Raw genomic sequence first — 17,584 nt, forward strand, 5'->3', positions numbered from 1 at the left:
TCATTTAATTAACTTGTCTTTTAAACACAACTCCTTTCCTGATGCCTGTAAATGTGCCATTGTCACACCTATTTTTTAATCTGGAGACTGCCTTGAAGCCAGTAACTACAGACCAATAAGTATACTGCCAATACTCTCAAAGGTTGCTGAGGAAGTCATTAAACAACTGACAGCGTTTCTTAATACAAGCAATTTTGATCTACATTGTATGCAGTTTGACTTTAGAGCAAATCATTCCACCAAAACAGCTACCTTGCACTTAATAGAGCAAATTAAATCAAGACATGACAAAGGAATAGTTTGTGCTGTATTTTAACTTCTCATCTAGAACACTGACATGGATGTCTTCATATTTATCTAATAGGATACAATGTGTTGAAGTTTGTGATGCACTGTCTAGTGACATGAAGTGCACAATGCATGTTCCACAAGGGTCAGTGTTAGGTCCCCTATTATTTAGCCTATATATTAATGATCTCTCTCAACAGTGTCATGATGTAGAACTACAAATGTATGCAGAAGACACCGTTGTGTACACACATGCAAAACAGCTGAGTTAGATGCTGCTAAGCTAACAATTGCATTGGAAAGGATCACACATTGGCTTGATCAATCATGTCTGAGTCTAAATGTAAACTAAACAAAAGGTATGCTTTTCTCTAAAACCACGGTACAACTTCCTAACGCTGATATTCTCATCAACGGTTAAAAGATTGACATACTTAGTGATTTTAAATATCTTGGTGTGACACTGGATCCAAATTTGAACTTAAAGAAACATGTTAAAAAAAGTTAAAACCATAAAGTACAACTTAGCAACTTTTAAACATATTAGGAACTGTCTTTCTTTGAACGCAGCCAAGATATTTATGCATGCTATGATTCTTTCCCATATGTCTTATTCCAGCACATGTTGGGGGCAGGCTGGAGAAACAGCCATAAAACCTCTTGAGTCCTTATACAAACAAAATCTAAAAACTCTTGACAAAAAGCCAATGCATTTCCATCACTGTAGGGTACTGGAGAAATACACTTTACTGAGCTTTGAGAATTTTAGATTATTCTCAAATTTGTGCCTAGCTTATAAAATTTTAAATGGTTTGGCCCCTCCTCCACTATGTGACTTTGTGAACACTCGCTCAGTAAGTTCTGTTAGATCCCCCAGAATATCCTCTATGCAAGATTGTACCATACCATTTCGTGGCACTGCATTTGGGCAGTCAGCTTTCTCTGTGAAAGCTACAACTCAGTGGAATACCCTACCTGATGATATGAAGAGCTGCATCAGTACATTCAAAACCAAATTAAAGAATCTACTAAAAACCACACAGCTCTGTAACGTTTGTGGTTGATGAGAAACAAACCTTTGCTCTCTATGGTTACTAATTTCTCTCTATGGTCACTAATTTCTCAATGAATTGAATTGAATTGAATGATAAATGTGTTTATTGGAATACATTGGCATACATATTGTACATCAATATCCACTTTATGGCAGTACAAGATATTTGACAAAGCAGTTAACACGGTATTTAACAAGGAATTTAGCAGGGTATTTAAACTGAATTTGCAACTTTACAATGACTAGGACGTGGACCACTACTCTTCATCTGCATCTGTTTATTCTCCACACTCACTCCTCTCATCATTGCTACTACTATCATCTGAACAGTCATGAAGTGTGAGCTGCTTGGGCAAAGGGGGAAGGGTATCACGCACTGGTTGGCACTTCCCATTCATAAGTTCCTAGCCATGACCATGAATGGGAGAGGGATGCTTGTGCAGATCACAATGGAGCTGGCAATATGCAATATAGTTTGTCCACTCCACATGAAGATCCATTGAGTTGTCATCAGGTAGCAGACAGGTTGTACACCTCTTCTTGAGTTTATTACAATTGTTTTTTGCTGTTAAACGCACAATATGTAATTTCAGCCGCTAGGGGGCTCTCAATCAAAACAATAACAAAAGACTGAGTGTGATGACGTTGTGAAGTAGCGTGGGATCATGGGAGTTGTTGTCTTCATTGTTAAACAACCAGCTTCTCTGGGATAGGATTACTTCAGTGTTCATCGTTCAGGATGTTTTTACTGGGAGCCGCAGAGGTCTCCTCCTCTCCAAAACAAACGTACACGCAGATTAAAATTGGTAAAAATACTGAATGAAGCTGTTTCACCTAAAAAACAAAACAAAAACAAAAAAACAATGTTCCTCCGACGATGTTGGGCAGTGTGTGAATGGGTGAATGTGATTTGTAGTGTAAAAACGCTTTGAGTGGTCGGAAGATTAGAATGGCCCTATACAAGTACAGTCCATTTACCATTTACAAAAGGAAGCACTCTTTCAACTCTTTAGTGACCTTATTACTGAACTTATCATTCAGATAGATTTTCGTAATTTTTGTTTGGGCAACGTTGCTTTCACAGAAATTACAAATTTCAGATTTTGTCAAGGGAGCCAGTCACACTAGAACCAGCACTGTGTCTGGTCATAAATATAGTAATATTTCAGCATCAATAGTGCCCATCAAATTGTAAAATAGTCTGCTGAAGTCAGCACCTCAGATACGTGTTTTTGCTACAAGGAATCAAGTAAGAAAACGGCAATTCCCATTTCAGGTGAAATCTACATAAAATCTCTCTCATGCCTTCCATGTAATGCTTGCTGTGCAGCAAAATACTGAGTGTGCATGTCAGTCAGTACATTTACATACACTCAACAGATTCCAGGGAGAAATCACATTACACTGATAATCACAGATGTTTGTATGGACTTTAATAACCTACTGTAATATTCCTAATAAAGTGCTGTGTGTGTGTATGTTTAGAAAAATGTGGGGATTTATACCCTACACTTGTTAACAAACTTCTTTCTAATTTATCCATTTGGCTAATGGCAACTTGCTGTGTCATTTTAAATAAGATGTTTTAACACTAACTTCTCCATCAATAAAAATTGTTGCAGCTGAAGTGAAGGTGTCACAATCTCTGTCTTTGCCCGTCTGTGTCCATCAGGTTGGTCATCTAATCCAGCAGGCTTCAGGCAGCAGCAACCTGAAGAAAGTCACTCTGGAGCTGGGAGGAAAGAGTCCTAATATCATCCTGTCTGATGCCAACAGTATGTATTCTGTCTGTGTGACGTGGTGTTCAAAGCTGCAACATACTGTATGCTGTGTTTGTATGTTTTACAGATGAACCTGCCTCAGTCACATTCAAATCAAGGGTGGATTACCAACCAGGCAAAACAGGCAACTGCCTGCAACTGCAACTACCCCTCCTAAAGCCCCCAATTCGCTTTGGGGCAATTAGTTTGTTGTAATTCGACTGTAACTTTGTTTGGGAATATGTACACTAAATACACTAAAGCACAATATCAAATGACATGAATGTTTCAGCTGATATTGGGCTTTTGTGACATGATGCACATCGCTAAAATAGCTTGTGTGTAATCATACAGCCAACCTTGGGCTATGTCCCATTCCACCAGAGGAATACTGTACACAATGCACAGGGCCCCCAAGCAGATTTATCTGACTTATAATTCTAATATGAATATTGGTCCTTGGACCAAAGTCTGGTCTTTTTATTTAAATGCAGAGGTGTTTCTCAAACTTTGTGATGACTGTTTGGTATTGACTGGTTCTTTATTTAAAAGGAAAATGTCTATTGTAGAGATTAGTGGGTGCACTGCTCACACAAAGTGTAACAAAAGCTGAAAGAGCTGATCAAATTTTCTGAAACACATGTGAATCTCTAAAACAAGTGAGTTGAAACTTTGAAAGGAGAGTGTGAAGTGAAGCTGAATTTATTACACATTCTGAAAACTTTTCAAATTTACTTTCAGTCTTTCATATCTTTGCTTAACTTGTATGTATTGTGGGGGGATATTTTCCTCATATTAATGGCAATGATTGACTATTTATACATAAGAATACAGGCAGCCAGACAACATGTTCCATGTTCCATGTTCCAACATGTTCCATGGTGTATTAGAAGTTATGAATGACTGATGGTGAAATGTTAATGATAACGTAATTAACGGGGAATTAGTTAAGGCTGGGGTAATTTAACTGACCAACTTCTCTAAGAAATTAACAAGAGAGTTCAATTCAAATGACAACAACTCTTAATCATGAGTTAGATGGAGCAGGAGTAGCGATATTTAGCCTACTGAGCCTACTTAGCCTATTTAGCCACCTACTGTGTGTCCTCAGATGACTCAGCAGGAGACTTAGCTGTTCTCCGCAGCGTTAGGGAGGGAAACAGCTGTTCTGCACCGGGGTTTACCAGCGGAGTTTCCACTCGTGACCGTTATGGGAGTCTTCAAAAAACAGTGTTGTGATGGTTTCTTCAGGTAATTCTTCGAAACATCACAGGCTTCACCATTGTGTGGAGGCAGGCTGATCTTATGTAGCTGTCTCTGATAACACGGTGTTGAAGATATCTTGATCTGTGGAGAACGGGTTGTTTTAATTGAAATTTCTGACTGACTTTCTTCTAAATAACTCGAAAAATAATCTCGCCGGCCAAACGAAACTATACTTCAAGATACTAAGCGGGAAATAATTTCAATTTAAGATTTGTTTGACTGAAGTTACAATACTGCACGTAGCTTGTAGAAAAAGAAAGTTAACTTAGGAGATCACATGATACAAAAGAAAAAGTACAGAGAAAGTTAAAAATTTATTTTTGATGCAACGTGTGTCTCCTCGGAGATGTAAAGGAAAAAGCAGAATGAGTGTAGCCAGTACGCTGTTTTTATTAAGGCTGGCGCTAAGATGGGTGTGTGTGGGTTGAGATAGATATTCTCCCACGCAAAACAGAAAATCCTTTGTCTAAGAGAAAACATGTGATCCTCTCTGAGTTGATTAAATTTCAACTGCAACATTTCACCATGATCATCCACATTTAAACATGAATTGCATATGTACAATACATTACTCAATGTTCAGAGACACACATCTATAATGTAATCACCATCACAATACCTGAGTTAAATCCTTTGATTCGGTTAAAAATAAAAATGTAGTCTTTGTTGGCTATACATCCATTAACAGGGCCTCACACAAAAGTTAACAATCATCAGTGCAGGTTAATTAAAAGATACTATAGTTATTTAACAACTTACTTCTCATATAAGCTCACATACTTTATAACTACTAGTGTTAATTCTTAACTTATCAAAGTAATTCTTCATACATACCACATTCCCACTAAGTTATATAGAGTTTAAGGGCAATTTAATAGATCACAATAAGAAAACATTATACATCATATATCAGCAGAGGTCTTTCCTCAACATTCAACCTCACTGAAAATTGTCCATCAGATGGCACTGTGGTTCCATCACTATGTAACAATTAAAACTAGATATCTCTATCTCATCTATACTTTGTCACAGAAAGATCAAAGTTGGACTGGTTTGACAGGCATTACTTTGTGACCAATAATATATAGATTATAAGATGGTTATATACTTAAGAAACATTGAATCAAACTTTTGGCTTTAAGGAACACAGAAATTCAAGCTAAAACTTAACTGAATTTATGCACAGGTCTGGACTATCTTTATCTGAAGTCACACCAGGGTGAAAAATAACAGGGGAGGATGTGCTTTTGAATGTGGGTGTATGTGTATGTATGAGATTAGAGGATGAAAAGACAACATAAAATACAGGTAGAGTTGTCCCAACTCATCAAACAAACTGATGAGGTTTCACTATGATAAACAGTCTCTCTGCATTTTCTTCCAAGGAAAAGGTCCTTCAATCTGGTATCCTCTGAAACTTGTGTTGATAAAGAATGTAGCAGTTCTTAATTAGTGTCACAAATTTCACTTGGAATTGTCCCACACAGTTTGGGGGATGGGATGGTTCTGTGAGGAGTCAAAACTGACACTTTAATGTGAAGAAAGGGTTCTCAGTTTACCTGAGGGCATTTCCAGATGAAGTTGAATATACATCCATATCCTTGAAGTTAGGGGTTATTTTTGATTGAGCCTAGACCTTCTTTGGGCTCTTTTGGGGATTGCATGAAACACAAAGATAAATACTGGTTCTCCTACACCCCAGCCCCTGTCACTTTCTGAAACGGACAAGCTGACATTCATAACCACTAGGGGTGTGCCTGAATACAAATACGTTATTTGGCAAAGCAGAAATAGTGGGTTCTTAACCAACATTTATTTTGTACAAATATTTTAAAATAATTTGTTTTCGGGAAAAAAAAAAACATGTCAAATACGAGCGCGCAGGTCGGTTACATCGCTATCTTAGTCTCTCTCCTTTGCTCTACTGTTAAGTCTATCAGCAGGTCTCAACTAGGGGAGTCACATCAACTTGCTACATGACGCACATTTCCTTATTTGGACATCACTCCTGGAGTTGGGGGTGTTCACCAGAGATAAAGCTAAGCTACTGACGCGCGAAGTGCTTATAAGGGACTCTCCATAACCTGTTGTCCCCCTTCTCCTTTCCACAAAGTGAGGTTGTAAAAAATAGGCAGCAAATGAAAAGTGCAAAGCAAGAATTGCCTTTGAAGTTCTTCTCTACACATTACATATCAATCAATCAATCAATCAATTTTTATTTATATAGCGCCAAATCACAACAAAAGTCATCTCAGGGCACTTTTCACATAGAGCAGGTCTAGGCCATACTGATGGGTGATACAGATTACTGTACAGATTACTGTATATTGGAGGAATATTCTAGTGTTGTTTACTTCTAAGAATGTTTTGCATGTGTTAATGTTGTCTCTGTCTTTCTGTCATCCAGTGGAAGACGCAGTAGAGCAGTCCCACTTTGCTCTGTTTTTCAACCAAGGCCAGTGCTGCTGTGCTGGATCTCGGACCTATGTCCAAGCAGACATCTACGATGAGTTTGTGGAGCGGAGCGTTGAGCGAGCTAAGAGACGGGTGGTGGGGAACCCTTTTGACTTAAACACCGAGCAGGGACCTCAGGTAACACATACACTCACACACTGGTATTCTGTTGATTGTAGCAAGGTCATTTTGAACTAAACATAGCACAAAAAGTAAGGAAATTTGTGTTTGGTAGATTATTTCTTTGTTGTAACAATGCTTCTTGGCAATAAATCTTATATCGTTCCCTACTTCCCTTTTAAATGGTGCCACATTTGTAAGGAACATGCATTTGTGGGATGAGCAGCAGAGCTGAGTATGTGGGTTGCGCCCATGAAAAATATGCCAAATCTTCTCTGCTGCAAGTCAGCCATCGTGGTTGTGTTGGTCACTCTGGCACGAACAGCCTGCCCAAGCCGATCCCACAAGTTTTCAATGGGGTTGAGGTCAGGACTGCTGGCAGGCCATTCCATCCCCTACACTCCCAAATTCTGGAGGTAGTCTCTGATAAACCCCACAAACCGACAAATGCTGGTTGAAGAATGAATCCCACAGCAGTGTGTGACCAGGCTGGTGACCAGCATGAGGAGGAGGTGCCAGGCTGTTGTGGCTGTGTATGGTTCTTCCACACGCTACTGAGGCTCTTGTTTGTTAAATGAATAAATTGTTATATTGCCAATATGTCTTGTTTCTTCAAACTTCAATCATCCAATCCACCAAACACCAAACAAGAGTCAATGGCAGAATAAGCTGTTTGGCATTGGCAGAGAAGATATGGCATATTTTTCATGGGCGCAACCCACATACTCAGCTCTGCTGCTCATCCTACAAATGCATGTTCCTTACAAATGTGGCACCATTTAAAAGGGAAATAATCAGGCTATCCAACAGTATGAGACTTATTGCCAAGAAACATTGATACAACAAAGAAATAATCTACCAAACACAAATTTCCTTACTTTTTGTGCTATGTTTAGATCATACCACTTACCCATGCTAACAAAACACCCCATTTATCTCACTTTTTAAGAGCAGACTCCCACATAATTATACACCCTCACACTAATATGAAACAGCTTTGTTTATATCATTGTGAGTTGTATTTTGTGACCAATATTTTATTGATTTTCCCTTTTTAGAAGGGGAAAACAATAATGAAAAACATTCAAAGAAAGATTTTTTTTTTAAAAAGTGTGTATATATATACACATACATACACCTACCAACACACACACAGAATACATAGAACAAAAAGTTCATAGAGCTCAGAAAAACATCAACTCTTAAAGTCCCCCTCCACACAAAAATAGGTTTTTCTTTTCTCTTTTTTTCTTTCGTCTTTCACCTTCAGTTGGATGTTGTTCTCTTCTCAGTGCAGTATTATGTATAAGCAGAGTTTGTTTTCACATTAATCTGCTGGAGGAGGAAAGTTTCTGACAGATTGTTGATATTTGAACTAAACATCCAAACAAATGCACCCCTCCCTTTGTGCTCCTTTAGTAGCACCACCCCCTAAATTCATGGATATGCATTGCCAAGGCAACAACCAAAAGAGAAGCATGGCGGAATCCAGAGCGATGTCAGCTGTAGAGTCACTGCTGTTCCTCTCACAATTTATCATTTCACTTATCATTCATGTCATGTGAGCATAACAGTCCATCCACACTCTCCGCCTCTTCTCACTTCTCACTTGATCTTCGTTCAGCATCTCTGTCCACAGAAGCAGCCGTCTGTCAGCTGCAGCTCCTGGGGAGCTGAGAGGACAGCAGCTAGACAAACTGCCTCCACCAGGCTGACTGACACTGCCAGCAGAAATTTACTGAAACAAAATGGTTTACATGAAATCAACAGTGTTTTGAACTTATTAACCATATCAATGAATCAATAAATACAAACACATATACAGTGGGATATTTGTGTGATTTAAACAGCTGCCTGCTCAGATTACGCTTCTCTAAATGTGACAGAAACAGACTTGGAACGTAAAAAATGCAGGGGGAAGCGTATGTGTTCTGTGAGAAAACTCTTCAATGGAAATTGGTCACAGCCTCTCTCTCCCACCATTCAACGGGTGCTGGAGACAGAAGACCAGAAGACAGATGGCCTCACACAGACAGCTGCTCTGATGACTTCCCCCTATCCTGTGCACGAGTATGAACGCCCCCTGCTGCTGATTGGCCGGGGTAGTGTTGTGTGGCTCACTCAAAGCCACAGTGTTTACAGGCCCATTTAGGAGATATTTGCTGAATTTTACAAAAAGTATATTGGACTAGAATCGCTAACTCTACCTTTTAAATATGAGTTTAAGGCATGTACCTACAAGCAGGATATGTTACATCACAACTAGTTTGGAGCCAATCGTGGTCCAGTACGCAACTCACACAAGTGTGATGTGGAAACTTGAAGCCTCCAGTGCACATACACTGAGAATGGACTTTACAGTGAAGTAGGAGAAATCTTGTGTCCAGCAGCTTTTGAAAAAAACAATATTTGCAAGTTCATAGATTCTGGATTTTTCAGTGTGTGAGAAGCAGTAGATTCATTGTAAGGATTTTTAACAAGGTAATTGAACTTCTTTGTGGAAATCCCATAATATAAGGTGTTGAAGAGCACATTCAGTGCTCAGACTACTGGAGAGTACTCTGTGCTCTGGCATGTACTCTCACACACACTTGATGCTGTTCCCTCTGTGATGACCTGTTCAGGTGGATCAGGAGCAGTTCAGCAAGATTCTGGGCTACATCAGCACTGGGAAGAGAGAAGGAGCCAAGCTGATGTGTGGAGGAGGAGTGGCTGCTGACAGAGGATACTTCATCCAACCTACTGTGTTTGGAGATGTCCAGGACAACATGACCATTGCTAGGGAGGAGGTAGGATAGCAGAGTCAGTGGTTTACCTCACCAAGAAGTCAGTTCAAATTATTTCTTTTTAATATTTATTCACTCAAAGAGTTCTAATTAGAGATGTCCTGAGCGATATCCAGGCATATTTTAAAGGATTGTATTGGCTAAAATAAAACAGATGAAATGCAGATCCTTTCATTACACACTCACTGTGTTTTGTCCACCTCAGCCTGCTAGTTTTGTAGCGATGCTCTCCTTTACAACAGCCAGTGCAGCATTTCACTGCACACTAAAAATCATTCAAATTAAATTTTTACCTAGTTTGGGTCAATATAGCACTAACACAACATTGGGTTAACTTTAGCAATCTGTTATTTTGACCCAGTGTTACACACAACAAGCTTTAGCTAAGACGGTCACAAATGTGTTGTGTCTTGTACAAAACCATGTGTATATGACATTCAAAAGATACACAAGTTATTAACATAACATAATAACAAATTGTGACATGTAACTTTAAAAACAGTAGATTATAACAAGCTTTAGTTTGGATAAATAACCCAACAGATAAATACTCATGTTAAATTTAGTGTTGAATAAAAAAATAACACTAAAACTGGTTCAAAACAACCCCTTCTGTTGAGTGGCTTTCTGGGTAACATTAACCCAGTTTTGTATTGGTGCTATATTGACCCAAATTGGGTACATTTTTAACCCAGTGATTTTTAGTGTGTGCAGTTATGACTGAAAATTAGTGTGTGTGAATATGGAAAATTATTTGGATACATGAAGTGACTCTGAGTTCTGACACCTACATGTAGACTGGCAAAATAGATTGCTGAACAGCATCTCTAATTCTCTCTTTCTCATTGACATTCAGCCAGTAGCTTCTCATTTTTAGCCAGCACTGAGCATCATTTTCACTGGTTAATGACAAGCGTCGCCAGCAGCAGATCATATCAGCCGTCACTAAATAATGTTGATACCAGGGGTAACTGAATAATGGGAAAATGAAACTGTTGTTGATTGCTGTTGTTGGTTCATGTGCTCTCTGCAGTTGATGTCTGAACTCATCAAAAGATCATTTGAGAATAAGCTCTATAGGTCATAGAGAAATGGTTCTCATATCGTTTTAAAGCTCTTCTCCAGCTCTATATTTTACTTTCTACTATGTTAACCCCAAAATGAAAGATAACAGTGTTATGGGTGATTATAATCTTGAAAGTTGAATTGTAAAAAAAAAAATAAATTTTTAAATGGGTAAAATTTTCATTAAAGTTAGGTTATAATGTCATCAACCTCTCCAGAAAGTTTGGTCTTTGGTTTTTGCGTCATTGCCAAGATGTCATTACTTATCTGAAGTAGCATCACATCACTACTGGCCTCTCAACTACTGGCCAATAACCTGCCTCTGTACAACATGGAAGCTCCTGTCAGGCATCATAGCGGCTAAGATGAATAGGCACATGGCCCAATGCATGAGCAAGTCAAGCCAAGCCCCAGCTACTGGTCGATAGAGCAGTCACCCAAGACTGCAAGACCAGGCAGACCAACCTGTGCACCACCTGGATTGACTACAAGAAAGCCTACATCTCAGTGCCACAGACATGGATACTGGAATGCTTGAAAATTTTCAACATCAACAGAACACTAAGAGTCTTCATCAAGAACTTAGTGGGGCTGTGGAAACGACTCTAGAGTAGGCTTGCCGCGCTGGTCAATGTTACCGGTGTTTCGTGGTGTTGGGACATACACCAATTACATGACTTGCCCACCGCCCATACCGTAGTTTTGCTTTTGTCTATTGAAACAAACACATGCACTTCATTTTCACGTATCAGCGCCCACGTTCATCAAATACAAAAACCCCAACTTGTAAAGTTGCGTGTTATCAATACTTATTCGGACGAGAGATCCTACAATTATAAACTGACTGTCTTTCGGGAGCATCTGCAGCAGCATCAGAGTCGCAGCAAAAAGTAGCAGAGTGAGACGTCTGTTCTCCATCCTGCTGCTGTAAACAAATGTAACGCTAGCTGTTAGTGGGCAGCTACTCTCATGTCTCCGGGTCTCAGTGCTTGTTTTCGGCAACAACTCTCCCAGTGGCGGTGTGCCGCAGCCCGGCTGTACACTGACGACCTGTTTGCAGCAGCCAGAAGCCTGCCGTCACTAACTCTTAAATAAGGGGAAGATCTAAACAAAAAATCTAATGTTAAAGATCAAATTAAGCGCTCTACGGATGAGTGTCATTGACGAATATCTGATTTTGTAAAATGTCCGGTGTAACCGGTAATACCGGTGTTGTCACAAGTTTATTAGTCGGTGGGAAAATTTCCTCACCATGGCATCCCTACTCTGGAGGCCAAGTCAAAACTACCATCGAGGGCGGCATATACCAAGGTGATGCACTATCTGCGCTGCTGTTCTGCATAGACCTGAGCCCCCTCAGCCAGATCATCACAAAGAGTGGCTATGGACACCGTTTCTAAAGTGGAACAACCATCAGTCACCTCCTCTACATGGATGGCTCATTCCTGGCATACAAGCTGTATGCCAGGAATGAGCAAGACATCAACTCACTGATCCACATCACCAGGATCTACAGCAATGACATCGGAATGTCATTCGGACTAGATAAATGTGGTCGGATGGTATCAAAGAGAGGGAAGATGATCAGAACCGGGACAGGGACCGTTGGGTCCCGGGCACTTTCGTGCTTGGACCCTAATAATCTTTACAAAAACACAATAAAGAGCAAAAACAACATAGTGTGCGAGCTGCTTCAGAGCTCTCACACAATAATATACAGACGAGTGTCAGGCCTGAATGCTTGACCACTACAGTGAGGGAATCCGGTGGCTCTGTTATGACTTGGGGGGGCATTTACTGGCGTGGTTTGGGTCCACTTGTCCCCTTAGAGGGTAGGGTCACTGCAAATCAATAGTTCAATGATCAAAATCAAGTTATTCTGAGTGATCACCTGTATTCCATGATGAAAACATTTCTATTCTGATTGGAGTGGTCTCTTCCAGGATGACAATGCCCCAATTAATTGGGTACGAGGGATCATTGAAGACCTATGGGAAATTGTGGACTGACGTGTTAGACAGCACTTTCTACCACCATCATCAAAACACCAATTTAGGGAATATCTTTTTGAAGAATGGTGTTGATCCCTTCAGAAAAGTTCCAGAGACTTGTAGAATCAATGTCAAGGCTGAGGAACACCATTCTTCAAAAAGATATTCCCCCATTTGGTGTTTTAATGATGGTGGCGGAGAGCACTGTCTAACACATCAGTCCAAAATCTCCCATAGGTGTTCAATTGGGTTGAGATCTGGTGACTGCAAAGGCCATAGCATATGATTCACATCATTTTCATACTCATGAAACCATTCAGTGACCCCTTGTGCCCTACAAATTGGAGCATTGTCATCCTGGAAGAGACCACCATAATATAGTGTGTGAGCTGCTTCATAGCTCTCACACAATAACAATAAAGAGCAAAGATAACATAGTGTGCTTTGCAGCTCTCACACATCTAGAAATGCATTTCTTGCGGAAAATGCTGACCACTCGGAATGGTCAGAATGCTGAAAGCTGAAATAAATCGCAAAGCTATGATTTGCTGCCTTTCAGTTTGAGTGGAAGAATAAAAAGGATTATATTGTCTATATTTCTGTAACTTTTTCAGCATTACCCTTTTTTCCAAAAATTACATTATTAATACTTTGAAAAGGAAAGGGGATATTTTTTAACAATGAGGAATAATTGAAAAAGGAAAAGTCATCAAGTGGGCCCATCTGGGATCTCCATAAATAACATTCTTCTTTTGATCAATAACCTTTCCCCCGTTGTCTCTCTTGCCAAAGCCTGTATATTTATTTAATCACATATTTATTTAATCAATTGATTAACTGATTTGATTAATTGACTGGTGCCCTGCCTCTTCCTTTATGTTTTTCTCCATGTGTTTTAATCTAGTCTAATCCTGTAGTGTCTCCAAACAACAACTTTGTTCTGTTCACAGTGAAAACATGAGCCATTGTTTGAGATGTTGTCTATTATATTTATACATCTTAATACATGTCTGGAGAGGATCTTTAAATGTCGGGTACATTCTTTTTTGTTTTTTAGATTTTTATGTCATTCTGTAACTTCACATTAGTGTTCAATATGTATTCAAATATGGAAATTCTAATTTTGGTCAAAGTACATATATTTTAGCATCAAAATCATCAGCGCTCTGGCTCTAACCCATGTCAGTGGTTTTTGCTAACGGCTGAGTGGACATTTCCATTTGAAAAAAACATAGAGGAATGCAGGTGGAGTCATCCTTTAAGAAATATTTCAGTCGCATGTTTTTATTCTTTTTAAAGCACTTTGGAACCTTGTTAACAAATGTTATCTTATTCTTCTGTTAAAGGATAAGGCTGCCAAATTGTGATATTTTATATTGTCAACAAATCTCATGTGCAGAGAAAGAACCAAACAATAGACCTCCATTGCCCAAAAACTATTAAAAACACAATGAGCCACAGACAAGACAATGTTTACGGTAGCTGGGCAATCTTCCTTTATACAATAGTACATACATTTAAAATACTCGGAAGACAGAGCAGCATTTCTGATCTAGATCATAAGTGTTTTAGCTTCCAACTGTGTTTCCCCGTTTCCTCCTATTTATTTACTGTTGTTTGTCCACTTAAGGTTTTTTTTGTTTTGTTTTGTTTTGTTTTTTTGTTCTGCCTGGAACAAAAGGCTGGTTTGTTGGTTTCTGTGGGTGTATGGCTGAAGGGGTTGGTGATGTGTCTAACATTAATTGTTGATTGAATTGATGTTAACGTATGAATATTCTCCTGTCTGTCTCTTGCAGATCTTTGGTCCAGTGATGCAGATCTTGAAGTTTAAAACACTTGAGGAGGTGGTAGAGAGAGCCAATGATACTAAGTATGGTTTAGCAGCTGCTGTGTTCACTAAGGACATTGATAAGGCTCACTATGTCTCCAATGGGCTCCGTGCTGGCACAGTCTGGTAAGAGTGCCATTACTAAAATCATTACTGTGCAAACAATATTATGTATACTGCAGATATTCATGGCTAACCTTAGGGGAGCTATTTGGCCTTCTGGTCTTCGTTCAGCCATCTACTTATTGAATTATAATCCTTTCCAATCACTTATTGAATTTTATTCGGTGCAAGTAACTAAACGCTAAAATAATTACAACTCAAAGATGTCTAATTAGCTTTTGTTGGCTGAGAAAGCAGAAAAACTACAGTTTTAGTGGCAGCATAACTAATGTTCAAAACCTGTATGTACAACCTGAAAATTAGATGAGATGTGTCCTATCTTAAGAATGGGACAAGACCATGGCTGTTTCAAAAGCTGTGGTTGTTGGTTGCTGCTCCATCAGAGGAAAATATATTAAATATTCATAAAATGTATCTACACCATTCAGTTAACAGCTATAGCCCACTGAATTTCACCCTCTACTTACTCAAATCCAGGTCCTCATTTAGAACTATGAATAGATAGAGAAGAGCTGCAACTGTTTGGTCCTTCATGAAGTGCATAAACAGGCAGTCAACTCGCACTTGTATAGTTGTGTTACAGAGTGATGTGTCTTCACTCACAGTGTCTTTACTGTGAGTGGGATATAGGGGATACTCGACTTGATGATTAAATTGTGAGTGTATCATTATACCTTTATCCCATTATACCCCCACCAAAGATAAAACCAATCTTATCTTATTATTGTTGTTTTTAGTCTTTGGAGCAGTTTCTAATCAGACTACTCTAAGCATTGTCTTTGTGGTCAAGGAACATGTCACCCAGTGCAGTGGTGTGGCTCACTGATGTGTTTTTAATAGTTTTTGGACAACAGAAATACTGCAGCAGCCATTAAAGGCGGGAACAAGACTTATTGTAATATTATATACACACTTAATATTTTTGTGATAGTATTTGGATACCTAAAAATGAAGATGTTTGAATCTGTATTCATTGAATGTTCTATGTTACTTTTCTGAATTGTGTATTCAGGGGCTGTGTATTAGTTGTAACCTAGTGTTCAGACTGCCATATGTTTTACATATTTACCAAATTTACATCATTTGAGTTTATATATTATTTACATCATCTGCGTATGTGTGTGTGTGTTCCCTGATGGTTCATGAATTGATAATTACATAGCCTTTATGTTTTTATGTAAATTGGGAACTGATAACATTCTGCATCTTGTCTGTGTGTGTGTTCCCCTGCAGGATTAACTGTTATGATGTGTTTGGAGCTCAGGCCCCATTTGGAGGTTACAAGGCTTCAGGAAATGGCAGAGAGCTGGGAGAGTATGGTCTGGACAACTACACAGAAGTCAAAACAGTAATTATCAAAAATATATATGTAAATATATATATATATATGTGTGTGTGTGTGTGTGTGTAAAAATATATATAATTTAAGTATTTGAGGCTTATCAGGTGAATCTCTCTGAGCTTGATAATGCTAATATGCTAAAATGTAGACAGATCAGATGTATCTACTAGCATCTGATGCTATCTACTAGTTATTTGTCCTTAGTACAATCAGTATCATTGCTAGCAATCCTTGAGAATTTTGGGATGGTTATTTTTGAATTGTAGCCTTTCAGTATACCACTATACAGTCTAGGAACTAAATTTGCCCACTTATCTAATGGGGCGGCTATGGCTCAGGAGGTAGAGTGGGTCACTAATCGGGAGATCGGCGGTTCGATTCCCGGTTCCTCCAGTCCACATGCCGATGTGTCCTTGGGCAAGATACTTAACCCCAAATTGCTGCTGATGGCTGTGCCATCAGTGTATGAATGTGTGTGAGTGGTAAGTTTCCTCTGATGGGCAGGTTGGGACCTTGCATGGTAGCCCCTGTACCCATTCAGCATATGAATATGTGTGAATGGGTGAATGTGATTTGTAGTCTAAAAGCGCTTTGAGTGATCGGAATACTAGAAAGGCGTTATACAAGTACAGTCCATTTACCATTTATCTACAATTTTAAGTTAAATCCAAGAAATGGTTTAGTTTAAAAATTAGATTTCTGAACCTGAGTGAATGAGGTCTAATTAGGGTTTTTTTTAATTATGTGGACATTTGTAAACCTTTCAAAAAAAACAAGATTAATTTAAAATGAAATTGATCTTTTTGTAGTAAGCCCATTTTATATGTGTAAGACGTGATTGATTTTGGGAAGATTTGTTTTGTAGATTTTATCTTATTTTGGTATTAGTTGTTGGGATGTTTTATATGATTTGATTGATGGTTCATGATTTGATAAATATATATCCTTCATATTTTATATAAATTGGGAACAAGATAACACTCTGTATCTTGTCTGTAGTGTTTATACTGTACAGTGAAGTGATGTGTCGAGTTTCTTGTTGGTGTTCTGTGGTCGCACTGTTTTATTAAAGTAGACACGCTCCTCTTATGAAGCTGTCCCCGTGCTTTTACTTACCCACGACCCAAAATTTTGTTTAATCAAAGTAATAATTAATGCTAACTTGCACCAGCATTACATATGTTTAACGCTACGCTTTTCAACACATACAATAGTAAAAGTTTGGATACACTTTCTTATTGTGTCCAAACATTTGACTGGTACTGTATACCATGGAAATTTGAAGTTGCCTGCAATGGGTCTGGGTCTATTTCAGTAAATGATTATATACCAAGATACATAAATTCTAATTAAAATTCTTCACCTCTAAATTTCTCTACCTTTTAAATTCTGTGAGTAAACCATCTTTTTGTCTGTGTTGTCAGGTGACCATCAAGGTACCACAGAAGAATTCTTAAACATGTACAGTGAGCCCAGCCAGCAGCTGATTGCTGTCAACCAGGAAGCA

The 17,584-nt window shown here is 38.8% G+C and overlaps 1 protein-coding gene across 1 annotated transcript in view; it reads left to right on the top strand.

Annotated features, from left to right (window-relative positions):
- Positions 1–17,584, top strand: part of LOC121906420 (aldehyde dehydrogenase, mitochondrial-like) — a 43,451-nt gene that overhangs the window by 25,775 nt on the left and 92 nt on the right. Inside the window, exons 8-13 of the mRNA XM_042425290.1 lie at positions 3,015–3,117; positions 6,776–6,960; positions 9,567–9,731; positions 14,581–14,738; positions 15,969–16,083; positions 17,502–17,584. The exon at positions 17,502–17,584 is cut by the window's right edge and continues 92 nt beyond it. Coding sequence (XP_042281224.1) covers positions 3,015–3,117; positions 6,776–6,960; positions 9,567–9,731; positions 14,581–14,738; positions 15,969–16,083; positions 17,502–17,534 — 759 coding nt within the window. The 3' untranslated portion in view covers positions 17,535–17,584. The remainder of the gene's footprint in view (positions 1–3,014; positions 3,118–6,775; positions 6,961–9,566; positions 9,732–14,580; positions 14,739–15,968; positions 16,084–17,501) is intronic.

Source organism: Thunnus maccoyii, chromosome 10 (genome assembly GCF_910596095.1).
Source record: "Thunnus maccoyii chromosome 10, fThuMac1.1, whole genome shotgun sequence".
In the NCBI taxonomy this organism is placed as follows: Eukaryota; Metazoa; Chordata; class Actinopteri; order Scombriformes; family Scombridae; genus Thunnus; species Thunnus maccoyii.